At 35.4% G+C, this 14633-nt stretch overlaps 1 protein-coding gene and 1 non-coding gene across 9 annotated transcripts in view; one reads left to right on the top strand and one right to left on the bottom strand.

Moving 5' to 3' along the window:
• Nucleotides 1-14633, top strand: part of LOC127866043 (sodium/calcium exchanger 3-like) — a 67551-nt gene that overhangs the window by 15446 nt on the left and 37472 nt on the right. For 3 of the 8 annotated variants that reach the window (XM_052406289.1, XM_052406287.1, XM_052406288.1), the window contains 2 exons: nt 12498-12805; nt 13611-14052. In XM_052406289.1, coding sequence (XP_052262249.1) covers nt 12536-12805; nt 13611-14052 — 712 coding nt within the window. In that variant the 5' untranslated portion in view covers nt 12498-12535. Of the gene's footprint in view, nt 1-9538; nt 9900-11440; nt 11626-12497; nt 12806-13610; nt 14053-14633 lie in introns of those variants that run through there. The other 5 variants (XM_052406292.1, XM_052406290.1, XM_052406285.1 and 2 more) reach the window with 5 other exon arrangements.
• Nucleotides 2607-2717, bottom strand: Trnal-caa (transfer RNA leucine (anticodon CAA)). Its single transcript has 2 exons — nt 2680-2717; nt 2607-2652 (listed from the first exon to the last, which is right to left on the bottom strand). It is a non-coding gene; the product is annotated as a tRNA-Leu (tRNA).

Here is a 14633-nt window from a genome sequence, read left to right as displayed (position 1 = left end):
TTATATATTACAGACGCCAAATATCCTTTTAAAACATCTTTTTAGTTTGATTAATAAGTAGGTATTTTCAGTCTGTAAAACTGTTTTATCATTTCGTGTCCCAGACATGAAGTGATCCCGAGAGCATATATGTTTTTGATAACAGTTTGACAGCCAAGTTAAATCAAATACTGGTACATCGTTCGTGTGTGAAGGTTTGCTGGTCTGTATAGGTTTTACAGATACAGAATATGTTGTGTTAGAATAAGAAAACGATGCCAAAAAATCGGTTGATAATAAAACATGATTGGTTTTATGTCTTAAAACCTACAAATAGCTGCAACAATTCCTTTTAAGTAATCCCGTGATCTTTGTCCAAGCAACTGTTGTTGTTGCCCTTGGTAATCTTACACACAATCAACATGACATGTGCAATGTTCACCCTAGCGATTCAATGTGTGAAAGTCTGATTAGACCCGAGTATATACCCACACTTACCTTCAGGGGATTTCTAGTAACATATCTGATGTTAAAATATTTCTTAAGGCATATGTATACAATATTAATGATAACTTACGTCATTGATCGGCATTCAATGTTGTCCTTATCTGATGATCACAATGCGAAATGGCAGTTAAGCATGAATCAATTGTCTAGTTAATAATTAAATATAGTTATCATAAAATATTTTGTTGTTGATACTTTTCCGTAATTGAAAAATTAGATGAATGACATTGACGTATTTTACACAGACTCCCACGAGGAAGAAGGTAACACTTTCAGTGCGAATACATAATTCTATACCTCATATATCACATACAACGCCGCTAATCAGTGTATTTGGATATCATATATGTGTCGCTAAGGTACAGTCGAATTTTGTTTTGTTTATCCTGTTTACCTCGTGGTTATTTCTACGGATCTTTATACAATATATTACTTGTATTATGTAGGTTTTCTATGGTGATACTTTTATTATTACTATGATTTATGTTTTATACTGAAGAACAAAACGTTCTTTGTGTCTTATTTGTTTGTCGTTTAGTTTGTCATGAAATGCTTTAGATAAATTAATTTAAACATCGGTATTAAACCAACTTTTGTATATGAACAATAACAAAACTGTAAAAATAATGTATTGGAACAAAGACACTCCGTGACTCGAACCAGCGACCATTTTATAAAAACGATGTCTTGACCACTCGGCCTTGACTTTCATATATAAGCCACACATACATTCAAGACAAAAAACAGGCCGTCCAAGTAATTGAGGAGTTACCAGCTCTCAGTAAGAACATGATTATGTTTGGTTGCTTAGACCTAACGGTGGAGAACAAAACATCAATTTTCGCAAAGTCTTGCATAAAATAGGTTTAATCAATTAAATTAAGTTTGTATAGTATTAACAACTAATATCAATGATCGAATCCTTAGCCAATGGTAAAAGCATGTGTTTAGTAAGCAGGTGGTCGTGTGTTCTATCTTCATGTGCACTCTGGCGACTATTTGGATATCACTATGTGCAGCATGTTTTGTTTGTAATTTTATGAGCTCAATTGTGTTTTCTCTTTATTACTATCTTGTTTTAAGCGTCATCAAATAAAGCATTGCTTGGCAAAACATAATAAATATTACTTACAGGTAAAGTTTTACTCAAATTCCCCTTTAAACTAGACTTGTTCACAATTGACACATTGTAATAATGTACCATTTTACAGAATTCCAGTAAACAAAAAAGTGTGTTTCTTTGAACTCCACATAACAATCGGCACCATAATTATGGTTATAATACTTCGCCTACTAAAACTCCGTCCTTACCATGTCTAATTTTTAGACATACGACTTAAAAACATTATCGTTAATAAAATCAGGGCTCCATATCGGGGATTAACCCACGACCTTCTTTTTCACTAGACAGTCACTCTTGACACTGAGCTATGGAGCCAAGATGGCATTTTTAGTTGCATAAATAATACCCCAATACTTCTGCGAATTTCAAAGGGTATGAGGCCTCCCCAGTGACCACATTCTGTGAGAACCCGGACTGTGTCCCAGCACTGCTATCTTATTGACTTATTGGACTCACGGAATTGTGTCGAATTTTAAATTATATTTAGAATTTCCAGCTATTTACTTTTTACTGAAAAGATATTTAGTTTTGATGTGTTATGTGGAGGCATCGGAGTACTCAGAAGAAATTCTGCCTGTCCGGTATGTTTAATACTTACTGCAGCACTACCTTTTGCAGCCTTTTATTAAGAAACCAATTAAACTAAGTTTAGGATAATGCACTCGAAAAACTACGATGCAATTTATATTATGTGAGACGGCAGACACGTATTTAGAATTATCGACCGTTCAAATAATCGGTAATGCGAAAGTGTTTAATGACGAACGTGTTCTATTGTTTACTGATAATTTATAAAGAACATGAACTTATTTTTTTTAGGAAAAGGTTGTATGTGTTTGCCAAGCTTTTTAAGATTCTTGTTATTCTATAACAAGTAATCAAGAATCGGAATTCATTTGGGTGTAAAAATATTCGTTTATTAACATTTAAAACAATTTTATATAATTATGCATGTTAAAAATGAAATATAAATAGATAAACCAAACTAAAAAGTTTGTGTCAGAAGTGGGATTTGAACCCACGCCCACATACGTGGACCAGAACACTCGTAAATAACGAAGGTAGACAACCTTGAGTCTGGCGCCTTAGACCACTCGGCCATCCTGACAACTGACAATTGAAGCACAAAATATTAATACTATACTTTGTCGTACAAAGAGTTTTTTTTAAGTGTGTTTTAACTCTTCCTCTTAAGTGTTCATTTCCTTCGATGAATGTTAAAACAACAAAGTAATTTACTTTCACTTGAAAAATGTGTATGTTTACCATTTACTATCGCGTGTTCCGCCGTATTACCAAGCTATAAATAAATAACTACTGAACAAAGAAACTTTTCTCAGTGTTTACCTCCCCTGGCGTATTAAGGTATTCATTCATATATCTCTATATCAAGCCTCTATGACGCTCAAAATCAACGAAAATTTCGTAGAGTATTTCGTAAAATAAAGTTAACACCTAAACAATCAGTGTCCCTTATAGCAAATGCCACAATTTCAATGCTAGAAGTGGTATGATTACATAGATTTGTGTAGATACAAAATGCTCGTTTTTTACTTATTTGTTACACCATTAATTCCATTTTAATTTCCCGCGAATATATTTATTAATACGACACACGAGCACTAAAATGGTGCCATGTTAGTGTTCATGTGTCGTATGAATAGATATCGTCGCGGGAAATTAAAATGTTATTTAATATGCAAAACAGTAATCAAAACGAGCATTTTGTATCTACACACATCTATTTTACCAGACCACATCTGGCGTTCAAAATTTGGCAATTGCCATAAGGAATACTAATTTTTAATCGTTTTACTTTATTTTACGAAATATTGTACGAAATTTTCGTTCATTTGTAGTAGTATTGGGACTTGAAGGAATTTTTAATTTGTACCTTCTATTTTATAGGGACCTTTTAATAGATGTTGGTATATATTGAAGCTTGCAATAAAATGCTTTAAATTGATAAATGTAAACATTGGAACTAAATAGCTCCAGTAAAAATAAATAGAATATAATTGAAGAAAAAAGGTAATCATTGCTCGAACCACTGACCCTAGCACTTAAACCACTCGGCCATTCGTACTCCTGCAATGCGTAGTGTCGTTTCATAATAGAAAACGATAACAACAGAACTCTCCAAATTATTCAATCGTTTCGCGTTTGGAACGCTTTAAAAGTTTCAGGTTTTTAAATCGTCAAAAGAAGCATATAAAGGATATTTTAGAGCATGGTAAATGCTTAGTATTACTGTTTCCTCGCAAATATCAAACTAGCTCTTCAGCGAAAATTTGCGAATCTGATTTTTTCGGCGTAAGCTGTATTAAGCCAGCTTTTCACCCTGACTTGACCTTTGTAAGTGTCCAATAATACTCAAATAAAATTTCCCGCGGCTAGGTACGAATGAATACACTTCATTTATTCCATTGGCTGATTTGAGTATAACACCAGAACATTGGAAACATATCCGCGTCTTTGAAACACTGTTTTACTGCATGAAACAATTTTATCTCTAATGAAAAGGCTCAATAGATAGAACAGTTTTACAATCAATTTTCGACATAAATACAGTTTGTGCGTTGACCTTTTATTTTCAGAGAATTACCAGCGCAAAAGCGTTTATACTAAAGGCTATGTTGTCATATTTAGTACTTACTTGCATTGCATTTCAACCCGCGAGGTTTCGGGTCAATTCGCGGCCATTTGTGAAAGTCAGAGTTTATATACAGTTCATCACCGGAGTTCGCAGAAGGGGTTGCGATCATTGTGTTACACCGGTCTTACTGACAATAACGTAGTGACTAAAATGCATTGCATTCCAATCCGCAAGGTATCAAAGGTCAGTTTGCGGTCAGTAGCTGAAATCTTTATATAAACGCCGTCTCGTAAACTTTGTGCACTTGAAGTCTGTTTTGATCAGAAAGATACTAAATAATGATATTCGGCGATATTATTGTGGTATGTCAATCATCGATTTTTAATATGGTTTCAACATTTGCATGATAAGGACCAATTTTGATAAAATTAATTAGAAATATTTATCCATTTAGACCAGTTTATTAAGCATGAGCACAATAATTCGCTATACTATAATTATGCAATTAAATAAGATTCGAGTATTGCCAGCTGACCTATATGCACTCGTTTATTTTCATGTTTCTTGTGTTTTTCTATTCTGTAAATATAGATATCTGAGTAATAATATCACATAAAGCAAAATAAGCCACGAAATCTGGCGCAACACCCCGTAATTGATTTGCTTATGATGTAGCTAAGAACTGCGCAGAAAAAAGGCATCCGCTACTTTTTATCTCATAGAGATAACTTTTGATCGTTCATAAACATCGACCACAATCAACGCCGTATATCTTTTTTTAAAGATATTTCTTGTTTTAATTGTCTTAATTAACCCTTAAGTGAAAAGGTCACTTCAATGCACAATCGTGTTATTTTCAACGCAATCGTACGATTTTTCCCATGTTATAGAGTTTCTTATTCAACTGATTATGTTATTTAATACGTTCACCTTTAAAATAAAATAAAGTCAATATTTTGCCCGTATGTTCCCCCAAAATGTTTACCTTTTCTTGAAGATCATTATATTATGAATGCATGTAAGGAATACAATGGTATCCAGAGTTCGAGACTATTTCTCAGTAAAACGGTAGTTCACACACAATTTTAAAGGATGCGCAATTATCAAGATTTTAATGTGCTTTTGCATAATTCCAGGATGTATATAGAGTCTATAGCATGTGTTATACTATAAATTTCCACTAGCATCTTTTTTCACACAAATGGAACGAATATTATATCAATATAGGTTTGTTTATATCTTGGGACTGAGGTTATGTATCACTCGAACTGAGCGGGGTCCTATTCGAAAACGAGAACGCTGACTACAGGCAACATACTATTTGAGCGGCCACACAAATAATAATTTGAAATTTGAAACTGAATCTTCATAACGGACATTGAATGTTTATTTACACAAAGGAGAAGCTTATTTATCAACGCATACTATTTTTAAATTGTGTAAGTTTTTTTTACTTTTAGTTTAATATTAAAAGTGTTTGTTATAACTTATCTTAACGTAGATCAATATGAATACAATTCCCTGACTCTGAGACATTTGCAATGATATATTGGTATCAGATGCCAGATTTGGACGAAAGTAATTCATTATTAAACAGTTTATATTTGAAGTTTATTTTTGCTTTAGAAGTGTATACCGTAACAGCAGATTCTTGTTTCGTAAATTTGCAGATTCTTGTTTCGTAAATGTTAGCAAATGTTATTTATTCAACTACTTATATAGAACCAATCGAACGTACATAATTACGATATGCATATTATCGACACCACTCGACCATTCTAACAATCTATTTTACCAAATACAAAAACATGTACATGTTAAATTATATGTATCAAACAAATGAATAAATATTAACACGTTATATATACACATTATGCACATAATCAACACTAAGACATTTGATAAAAGCGTTATTTATTAAAAAATGAAATATCGACATTCTGCATTCATTTTTTCGAAGTTTTGTTTTATTTTTACAAGATCCGGGTACACGATATAAAAAAATCTATGAATAAAAGAAATTCCGATAAACTTCCGAACTTACTCATTAAAACTTAGAACCTTGGGCGGCATTTGATTGATTGTTAACCCCTACCAAGGGCTGTCGTCGGACTTTTCAAAGTGGTCAGGCTTTAAGTGCCGGAGGCCTGCGAGCGCCGAACGCGCGAAGCTACTATGGGTTGGGAGTCGGGGCATGCGCACCCCCCCCCCCCCGGAATTTTTTTTGAAACATAAAGACTTAATCATGACATCTGGGAAGTTTAGAGGCCAACGCGCACGATATTACTAAGTTACACGGCGCCGCACTAGGCTCCATATTATTTGCAAATGAGATAAACTAGGGCAAATAGTTTGAAGGAATCCATTTCCTTCCACCACAGTTGTTAATTTGCTAAGTTACAGTGCTGTAACACCTTTACAATTTTCCAAATACACAGCTGCGCCTTTCTCCTCGAGCAACGAACTCCTCTGCAATTTTAGATGAGTCAAGAGCGTCCGTTCTTAGCTTATGAACGTGCAAAGTCATAAGGTTGTTGAGTCTAGTTTGAGACATTGTGCTTCTCAGATATGTCTTAATTTTCCGAAGCGCAGAGAACGTCCTCTCGCTTGTGGCATTTGCAGCTGGCATTGTCAGTAAGATTCGTATAAGTGCCGCAACATCTGAGTAGATCACCAGTATACTGATCACCCGCAATGTAGGTTGACGCTTGCGCATATAGTCAAGAACGTGTGACAGTCGGATCTGGTCATTGTTTTGTTTAGAAAAGTGTGTTTTCAAGGTCTCCAATTGAACTTTCAGCGTGTCCTTGTAATGGCAATGGATTTTACTAGATGATATAGATCTTAACTCATTTAGCCTATTTAACTTTTTTTGTATATTCCATGAAAATTTATTGGCTCAAATAAATCCTACGGCTTTCTTTAAGTATTTTCGTGTATGTTTATTCTTGGATTTGCAAAAGTAAATAATGAATACCCCAGATAGCAGACCGACGTTCGCCCAACGTCGGCATCACTTTTGCATGATGTTGGCGTTGGCATGCTAACGTTGGGCCAAATATCAGTTGGCCAACTTAGGTTGGCACCTTCTGTGGTAATATCTGCAAATGTTGGGATTCATTATTTGTAGTATAATATAAGATTACTTTTTAGTAGAAATGAGCAGATTGGATGTATAACAAGATAGTTATTTCACGAATGGGCTTCCGTAGTTTTATATTTTGTGCAGAGTGACACCATGATAGCCCTTTTTTCGATATTTTTTTTAAATTGAAGAGACGGGGTCAAAGGATTTTGATACAAAATGATCTGTCTCATACCTTCAATTGAACGTCAGGCAGAAATCAATATCTGCACAAGCATTGCCGTCCTAGTTACCGTGCAATATTGCATTTCTTAGGTTCAGCTATAAGTAGGGATTCATTTCCTTAAATATGTGAACGAAAGGCATATAGAAATTTTGTGTATTTTTATTATTGCAACGTAGCGATGGTTATCATTTTACTCACTTTGATATCTTTCCTCGTTTCTTGGAAAAAAATTCGTATGCATCTTCCGGTATAAACATCCGGGAAAATGGAGTGTACGGTGGCTCGTTTGTACCATCGGAAAACAACGAAGTTAGAAAAGGATAGAACAACCGGGATTTTATCACTTTTGTAACAGCATCAATTTTGTATTGGAAATCGGCGGGTTCTTTTTAAATAAGGACGCATGATAAACTATGTCTGATCAAGAGGAGATTAAGCAATTCATCTCCTTGCTCAGCATCCTTTTCGTTTTTTTTTCTTTTTTTGTAAAAAAGTGGTCAGGCTATAGCCTGACCGGCCGACGGCTCACGACGGCCCTGATACCCATTCTTATATGTTACATAAACTTGATACTGCCCCACGCCGTGCGACAGATGAATAGTTTTGGCGAGTAACTTAAATTACTTGGCTGTGTGAACATGCCCAACATCTCCCACAAAAAAATCGGTCGCGTTGATGATAAGAAGAAGACTCACGGCTCTTCTACACGGTAAACTTTGCCATATACCGTGTTCACCCATTTATTCCTAATGGACTCCCCCATCCTTCTAAATTGGATCAATTTATTCATAAAATTAGGGATGTCTAGAATATTTATTTCTATATTTATACTATTTCTTACAGAAATCCCTTTAAGCAAACAGCGCATACCCAGATGAGACGCCGCGTCATGCGGTGTCTCATCTGGGTCTACGCTGTTTGCCAAGGCCTTTTTCTACACGCTAGACATAAATGGGTTAAAGTAATGTTGGTGGTAATGAATAAGAAATACAAGTTGAATGACCTTTTTGCGCTTATTATAAACTGTTATCCATACAGTGTGAGCCCCTTTTTGAAACATGAACACTTTATTTATAAAGTTTCTGGTTTCGAACCAGTGACCCCTGGAGTCCTGCCAGAGTCCTGAAGTAAAAACGCTTTAGCCTACTGAGCTATTCCGCCGAGTACACATTCTTGACGTATTTTATACCTTATATAAGCAATCTACGTAGTTTCACAAAATTTAACGACAAAAACAGAACTCTCCAAATTATTTAATCGTTTCGCTTTATAATTTTTAGGTTTTAAAATCGTCAAAAGATGCATATAATGGCTATATTAGAACATGGCTAATGTTCAGTATTACTGTTTCCTCACAAATATCATAATTAAAACGAAAACTTACGAATCTGAAACAAATTTTTTCAATTTTGTCAATTTACCAAAGCGTGAAAAGATCCCTTTAAGGTTGTAAAGATAAAATTGCGTGATGATAATCGTAATAAGTGGAAATGTGAAACTCGCCCAGTTGTTAGCATTTCCCAAATACCAACGGGTATCCCTCTCTGGTCGAAATAAGTGCCTTTTTTGAAAGAGTTCCTTTTCTCTTTTTGCATGAAATCCACCTAGCAATCGCACCCATGTCTTTGTGGTTGTTTCCTGTATCATATGTATGTCTGAAACATTTTGGTTCATTTTATTAGGGACTACTTTGAAAGATGAACGTTTAGGATACGTTTATTTATTGACTGGACTTTTGTGCCGAAACCGTTTTCTGATGGTGCTTGTCTTTTGGCGACTAGAATTTTTTTTCAAAATTACATTACACATATTTTTGTTCCAGTCTTGGAAAACGAACATATACATCTTAAAGTTGCTACTATGCTTAAATAATGTAAAATAAAGTAATGACAAGAAACATGTATTGAAAGTTTACCGTTTCATAGTGGGTCCCTATAGTTATTTGATTTAGTGGAGTCTAACCTATGTTAACCAATTATGGGAAAATATCGGCAACTACCGAAGAAAAAGTCCATATCCCCAGTGATTGCTATTGATTTTTCCGCCGGGACTCGCGCTCGGTTGGATATAGAGTTTCACTGTGATTGCTCACATTCCGTAACGGATTTCGTCTTGTTGTACGGTGTGTGCGGGTCTCTCTGATATGCACAGTGTATTAATGTTACCTTAGGGTCGCAATACCGTCGCTTCAGCTTTTTAACATAAACATTGTTAAGTTGTGTTCTTGGCTATAGAGAATGATATTAAGATAAATCTGTAAAATCAACACATAAACACATAAACGATCTTGTTTCAAGCGCGATGGGCGTTTCGTGTAGTAGTATGATTGTGACTGGGTCTGTTATTTGGATTCCCACTGGATATAATTAGATCGATTTTACAGGTAAGTGTTCATATTTGCTTCTCGTGGTGCAGATCACATTTAAAAAATACCATGTTATTAGTCATATAAATACAATCACATCAATTCAGTAACCTTTAAGTTTACGCCTCGCATACCACGCATAGTTTTCGCATGTAAACGCACTATTTAGTTCTCTATTTACGTGAGTCATAAACCCCACATGTGCGAAACCTTGACGATATTCTTTCAGTGACGTGTCAAGCTTATCGTATTGTTTTTTCTTAGATTTTCTCTGTCTCAAAATATTACAAATGTATGTTTGTTACAAGCAGAATAGTGTTCATACATTTGTACGTAAGATTGCAGTTTTTCGTTGCACACGTCAGAGCATTTTGATTTTTCTTAAACCAGCATATTAAATTAGGTGCTATATTCTTCAAAAAAAATATTTAAAAAATCGTACGCTACTATAACTTGTCATCTTGTAAATATAAGATTGCAAATTGGTTGCATTGTGGTCTATATTTTTAATTTTGCAATATACACTCGTATATGTTTATTGATGAATGTTCTATACGCAATCTTAAAGGGGCCTTTTCACAGATTTTGGCATGTTTTGAAGTTTGTCATTAAATGCTTTATATTGATAAATATTAACATTGGATATAAAAAGCTACAGTAAAAATCAAGAATAAAATTTAAAAAAGAAAAAAAAAATTACCATTAGCAATGCTCGAACCACTGACCCCAAGAGTCCGGGAGTAAAAAGTCTCCTACCTAGACCACTCGACCATTCTTCCGAATACAATTACATGTGTATTTTATACTTCATATAACCAATCCTCGTAGTTTCACAAAATATACCGACAACAACAGAACTCTCCGAATTATTGATTCGTTTCGCGTTGCAACGCTTTATAATTTTCGGGTTTTTAAAACGTCAAAAGATGCATATAATGGCTATTTTAGAGCTTGGTAAATGTTCGGTATTACTGTTTCCTCACAAATATCATAACTAAAACGAAAATTTGCGAATCTGAATAAACTTTTTTCAATTTTGTCAATTTACCCAAACGTGAAAAGGCATTTTATTATAAATATTAAGGCACCAAATATTGCGGCGTATGAGGACACCAAACATACCATGCTAGTCAGCGAAAGTGGTTGATATCCGAATTATAGTAAATGGACACGTTTGTTGTTTTAAATTACTCAAACCAGGACCGAGACACAAATAAATAGAGAAAAAGCATTCGACGGGTATGCCGTCATGCAATACAGATTATTGCATTTTAATAGCAAATACACAATCAACGCACAAACACATGCGCCGTGTTCAATTTTCTGTAGCCCCGACTGAGTTTTCAGTATATATACATAATCATTGTTCGTGCATCAAATCTCAGGCAGAAAAGGCATTGTTTACAGAGTACTTTGCAGTTTTTAAGACTTTTTAACATGACAACAGTGCGATATCACCAGTGTCAATATTGACTTTTCCCATCGCTGCGAGTATGTGTAACCCTTTTTGTGTGCACACACTAGCATACAGTTGACTCTCTTTTGTGCTAATCTTTCGGTGGATGGACATCGATTTTTATATTTCTAACTTGAGATTTACTGTATTTAGGATCTTGGTTTATACGCTAGCAAATAAAGAATTACTAATCGGGTTTCATCCATGTTTACTTGATAGTTTTGACACGTGACACAATCCCATTAAACAGGATAAAACATTTTCAAGCGGTTCGCTATTCAGAAATGTGTAGGTTTAGAAACTGAATAGTGAAAATGATGATTTTGTTTTGAAGCTTTTAATAAATTAATGCTATGTCACACAAATTAACATCTGAGGCAAGTTTATTTTGAATAATACTAGTATACGAAATGTTTAGAAGTAGCGAGCGTTTGTGATGTGCTTTTGTCCATCGATCGTCGTGCGTCATGTGTCGTCAACATTTATTTCGTGGACACTCTAAATGCCACTTGCATGACGGTTGACATATTTCTATTTGAAACTTGGTAAGACCATTTCCCCCAATACTATAAAGACCGAGTTCAAAACTTGGTCATGCGGGGAAACAATTCGGTCAATAGGTCAATTAAAAAAACTGCTGAATATGCCAGAAGTCACTTTATGCCATTCAGTTAACTTTTTTCAGAAAATGCGCTATTGTTCCGTTGAAAAACGCCAGGGGACTGGATGGGAAGTTTTCCTAATATGTCTATAGTGAAACATTGAGAAAAACCCAAAAAGCTGTTTTTCCAATCTTCACGAAACTTGATCAGAACAAGTATAATAATTACATCTGAGCATCGTTTGATAATGGTTCCGGCCCGATGAAAAATGTAGTTTACCTCAAAGGACTTTGTGAACACTCTTGGAGTAAGATTTTGTTCAATCGTCGTGAAACTTGCTCTGAACATTTTTTTTCCTAAAAACAATATATCGGCCCAGTATGAAGTTCAGGTATTGTATTTAACATTGTTGAACCCATACGATATGGTCACAACTATGTCCCGATAATCGTTTTTCAACAAGTATGATGAATTCGATGTTTCTCAACGTAAAATAACTCAAAAGAAAGTACATGTACAATTAAAAAAAACGACACATCTGCTTTAACAACATTTCAGGTTTCACGTGTCAGACAACGGCATAGCATTCTGCCATCATGCCGGCCTTCGTCACTGTCGACAATGTCACTGTGGACTTGAACAACTACACCTGTTCCTACAAGGGTATTATACTTCCGCTAGTTAGCGAATACACATGGTCGGTCGGGGGCCGCGCCTTCCTGTACCTGGTTGGTATGTTGTGGGTGTTTCTCGCAGTCGCCATCATCGCGGACGTTTTCATGTGCGCCATCGAGCGCATCACATCAAAGACCACGATCGTTCGCGTCCCGGATCCGAACGCTGACGGCGGTGTTCGAGTTATGGAGGTGTGTTGACTTGTATGTTTAGTAACTGTATTACTAGGAGAGCGCATTGTCATTCTTTGTGAATAAAGTATGCTAATAGGATGATAATGAACGAGTTATGTTTGTGTGCATCCTTTTTTAATTCGCTTTGGTTAGGATTGTGAAAGTATAACTTCAGAACTTACAGGCTGTTTAAAAAAACTCAGTATTGAAGTGATTCGAGACACTATTATACATGTTTGAACAATAAATATGTTGTTTTAGGGAATTTATATATAGCTATAGTGCAGCTATGCGTGCACATTATCAGATAAATATATGGCGCTTGAATGCGTTATTTAATACCTCGGTTGATGATAACTTCCTTGATTTAGATGATATCATATTTTCATATCTATAGAAGATGTGCGACTCAACGTTTATGAACCTGTGCAGTTGATTTCGTCCCACGCCAACTCACCGATTTAATGTACAGTTGAAACTGTTTATCAAATGTGCAAATTATTGAAAGCCCATGAACTATTTATATGTACAGAATACACATGAGTCGCTCCACGACAAAACCTTATTAATTAACACACGTTTTGGTTAAATTGATGTACCTTATTATTGCCTCCTTAATTTATAAATTAATGGTTACTATACAAATGATTTGCGCCTTAGTTATATGTGAAGATGACAGCAACACAAAAAATCTTCTTTCAATAAATTATTAATTCAAATACATATTTTGCCAACGTCATCACACTAATACCGGTTTTGCCATGTAACGGTTCAACTGCAAATGTACCTATTTGTAAACGTTATCTAATAATTTCCTTCACAGGTGAAAGTATGGAACAACACTGTTGCTAATCTGAGTTTGATGGCTCTTGGAACCAGCGCGCCGGAAATCCTGTTGTCCGTCATTGAGACCTTTGGCAATGGTTTTCTAGCGGGAGAACTAGGCCCGGGAACTATTGTAGGTTCTGCGGCGTTCAACCTGCTCGTTATTTCCGGTATATGCATCATGGCGGTCCCATCGCCGGAAACCCGGCGTGTAAAGCAGATAAAAGTGTACTGCGTGACAGCGTTCTTCTGCATCTTCGCGTACGTGTGGATGGCGATCGTTCTTATGGCCTCCTCGCCCAACATTGTTGAGGTCTGGGAGGCGGTGGTCACCTTCGTTTTCTTCATCATTCTCGTTGTAGTGTCGTACCTGGCCGATCGAAACTTTTGCATGGGTGAGAAGGAGAGGCAACCGGATGGAGCGGTCGGCTTTGCCTTAGGTAAGAATTTAGATGAGGGTGTTACACGTAGGAGTATATGGTATATTTGTTGTTGTTTTTTATACCAAATTTAAACCTAGATATTTTGTCTTTAATATCGTGTAGTTGTCGTTTTCAAAATTAGAATTATTCACATGAGATAAAAAAAAATCCACGCAACAGGGGGTCACATGGTATTTAAAAAGACTTGACAATAAGCTAAAATATCTCATAAGGACCCACAAGTGTTGTAGGTTTTGTTTTTGGTAAATAACATCATACATTAGTGCATTTCTACCAAATACAGTCAAATATCGACTATGTTGTCAAAATTGGCTCATATTGCCAGCTACCAGTCCTTTATGGTGAAAGAAGTCTTGTCCAAACTGAGATCACTCTTGTTGTACTATGCTAATTTAGGTAAGCGATATAGAGCCCTCATTCTATATTGTTTGCTGCCTCTCCAATGTTAATAAGTATGTTCCCAAATTTTTTGAGACTCTGTCATAATTAAGATTTTTTTTCCAGTTTTGTGAAAGGATTCTTTTCGTTTCACAAACTGAAGAAAAATAATTGCGGCACAAGTAAATTTTCTAATCAGA

The sequence above is a fragment of the Dreissena polymorpha genome, chromosome 2, assembly GCF_020536995.1.
Source record: "Dreissena polymorpha isolate Duluth1 chromosome 2, UMN_Dpol_1.0, whole genome shotgun sequence".
Lineage (NCBI taxonomy): Eukaryota > Metazoa > Mollusca > Bivalvia > Myida > Dreissenidae > Dreissena > Dreissena polymorpha.
The sequence above is the reverse complement of the archived record's forward strand: the minus strand, read 5'-3'. Positions and strand labels throughout refer to the sequence as shown.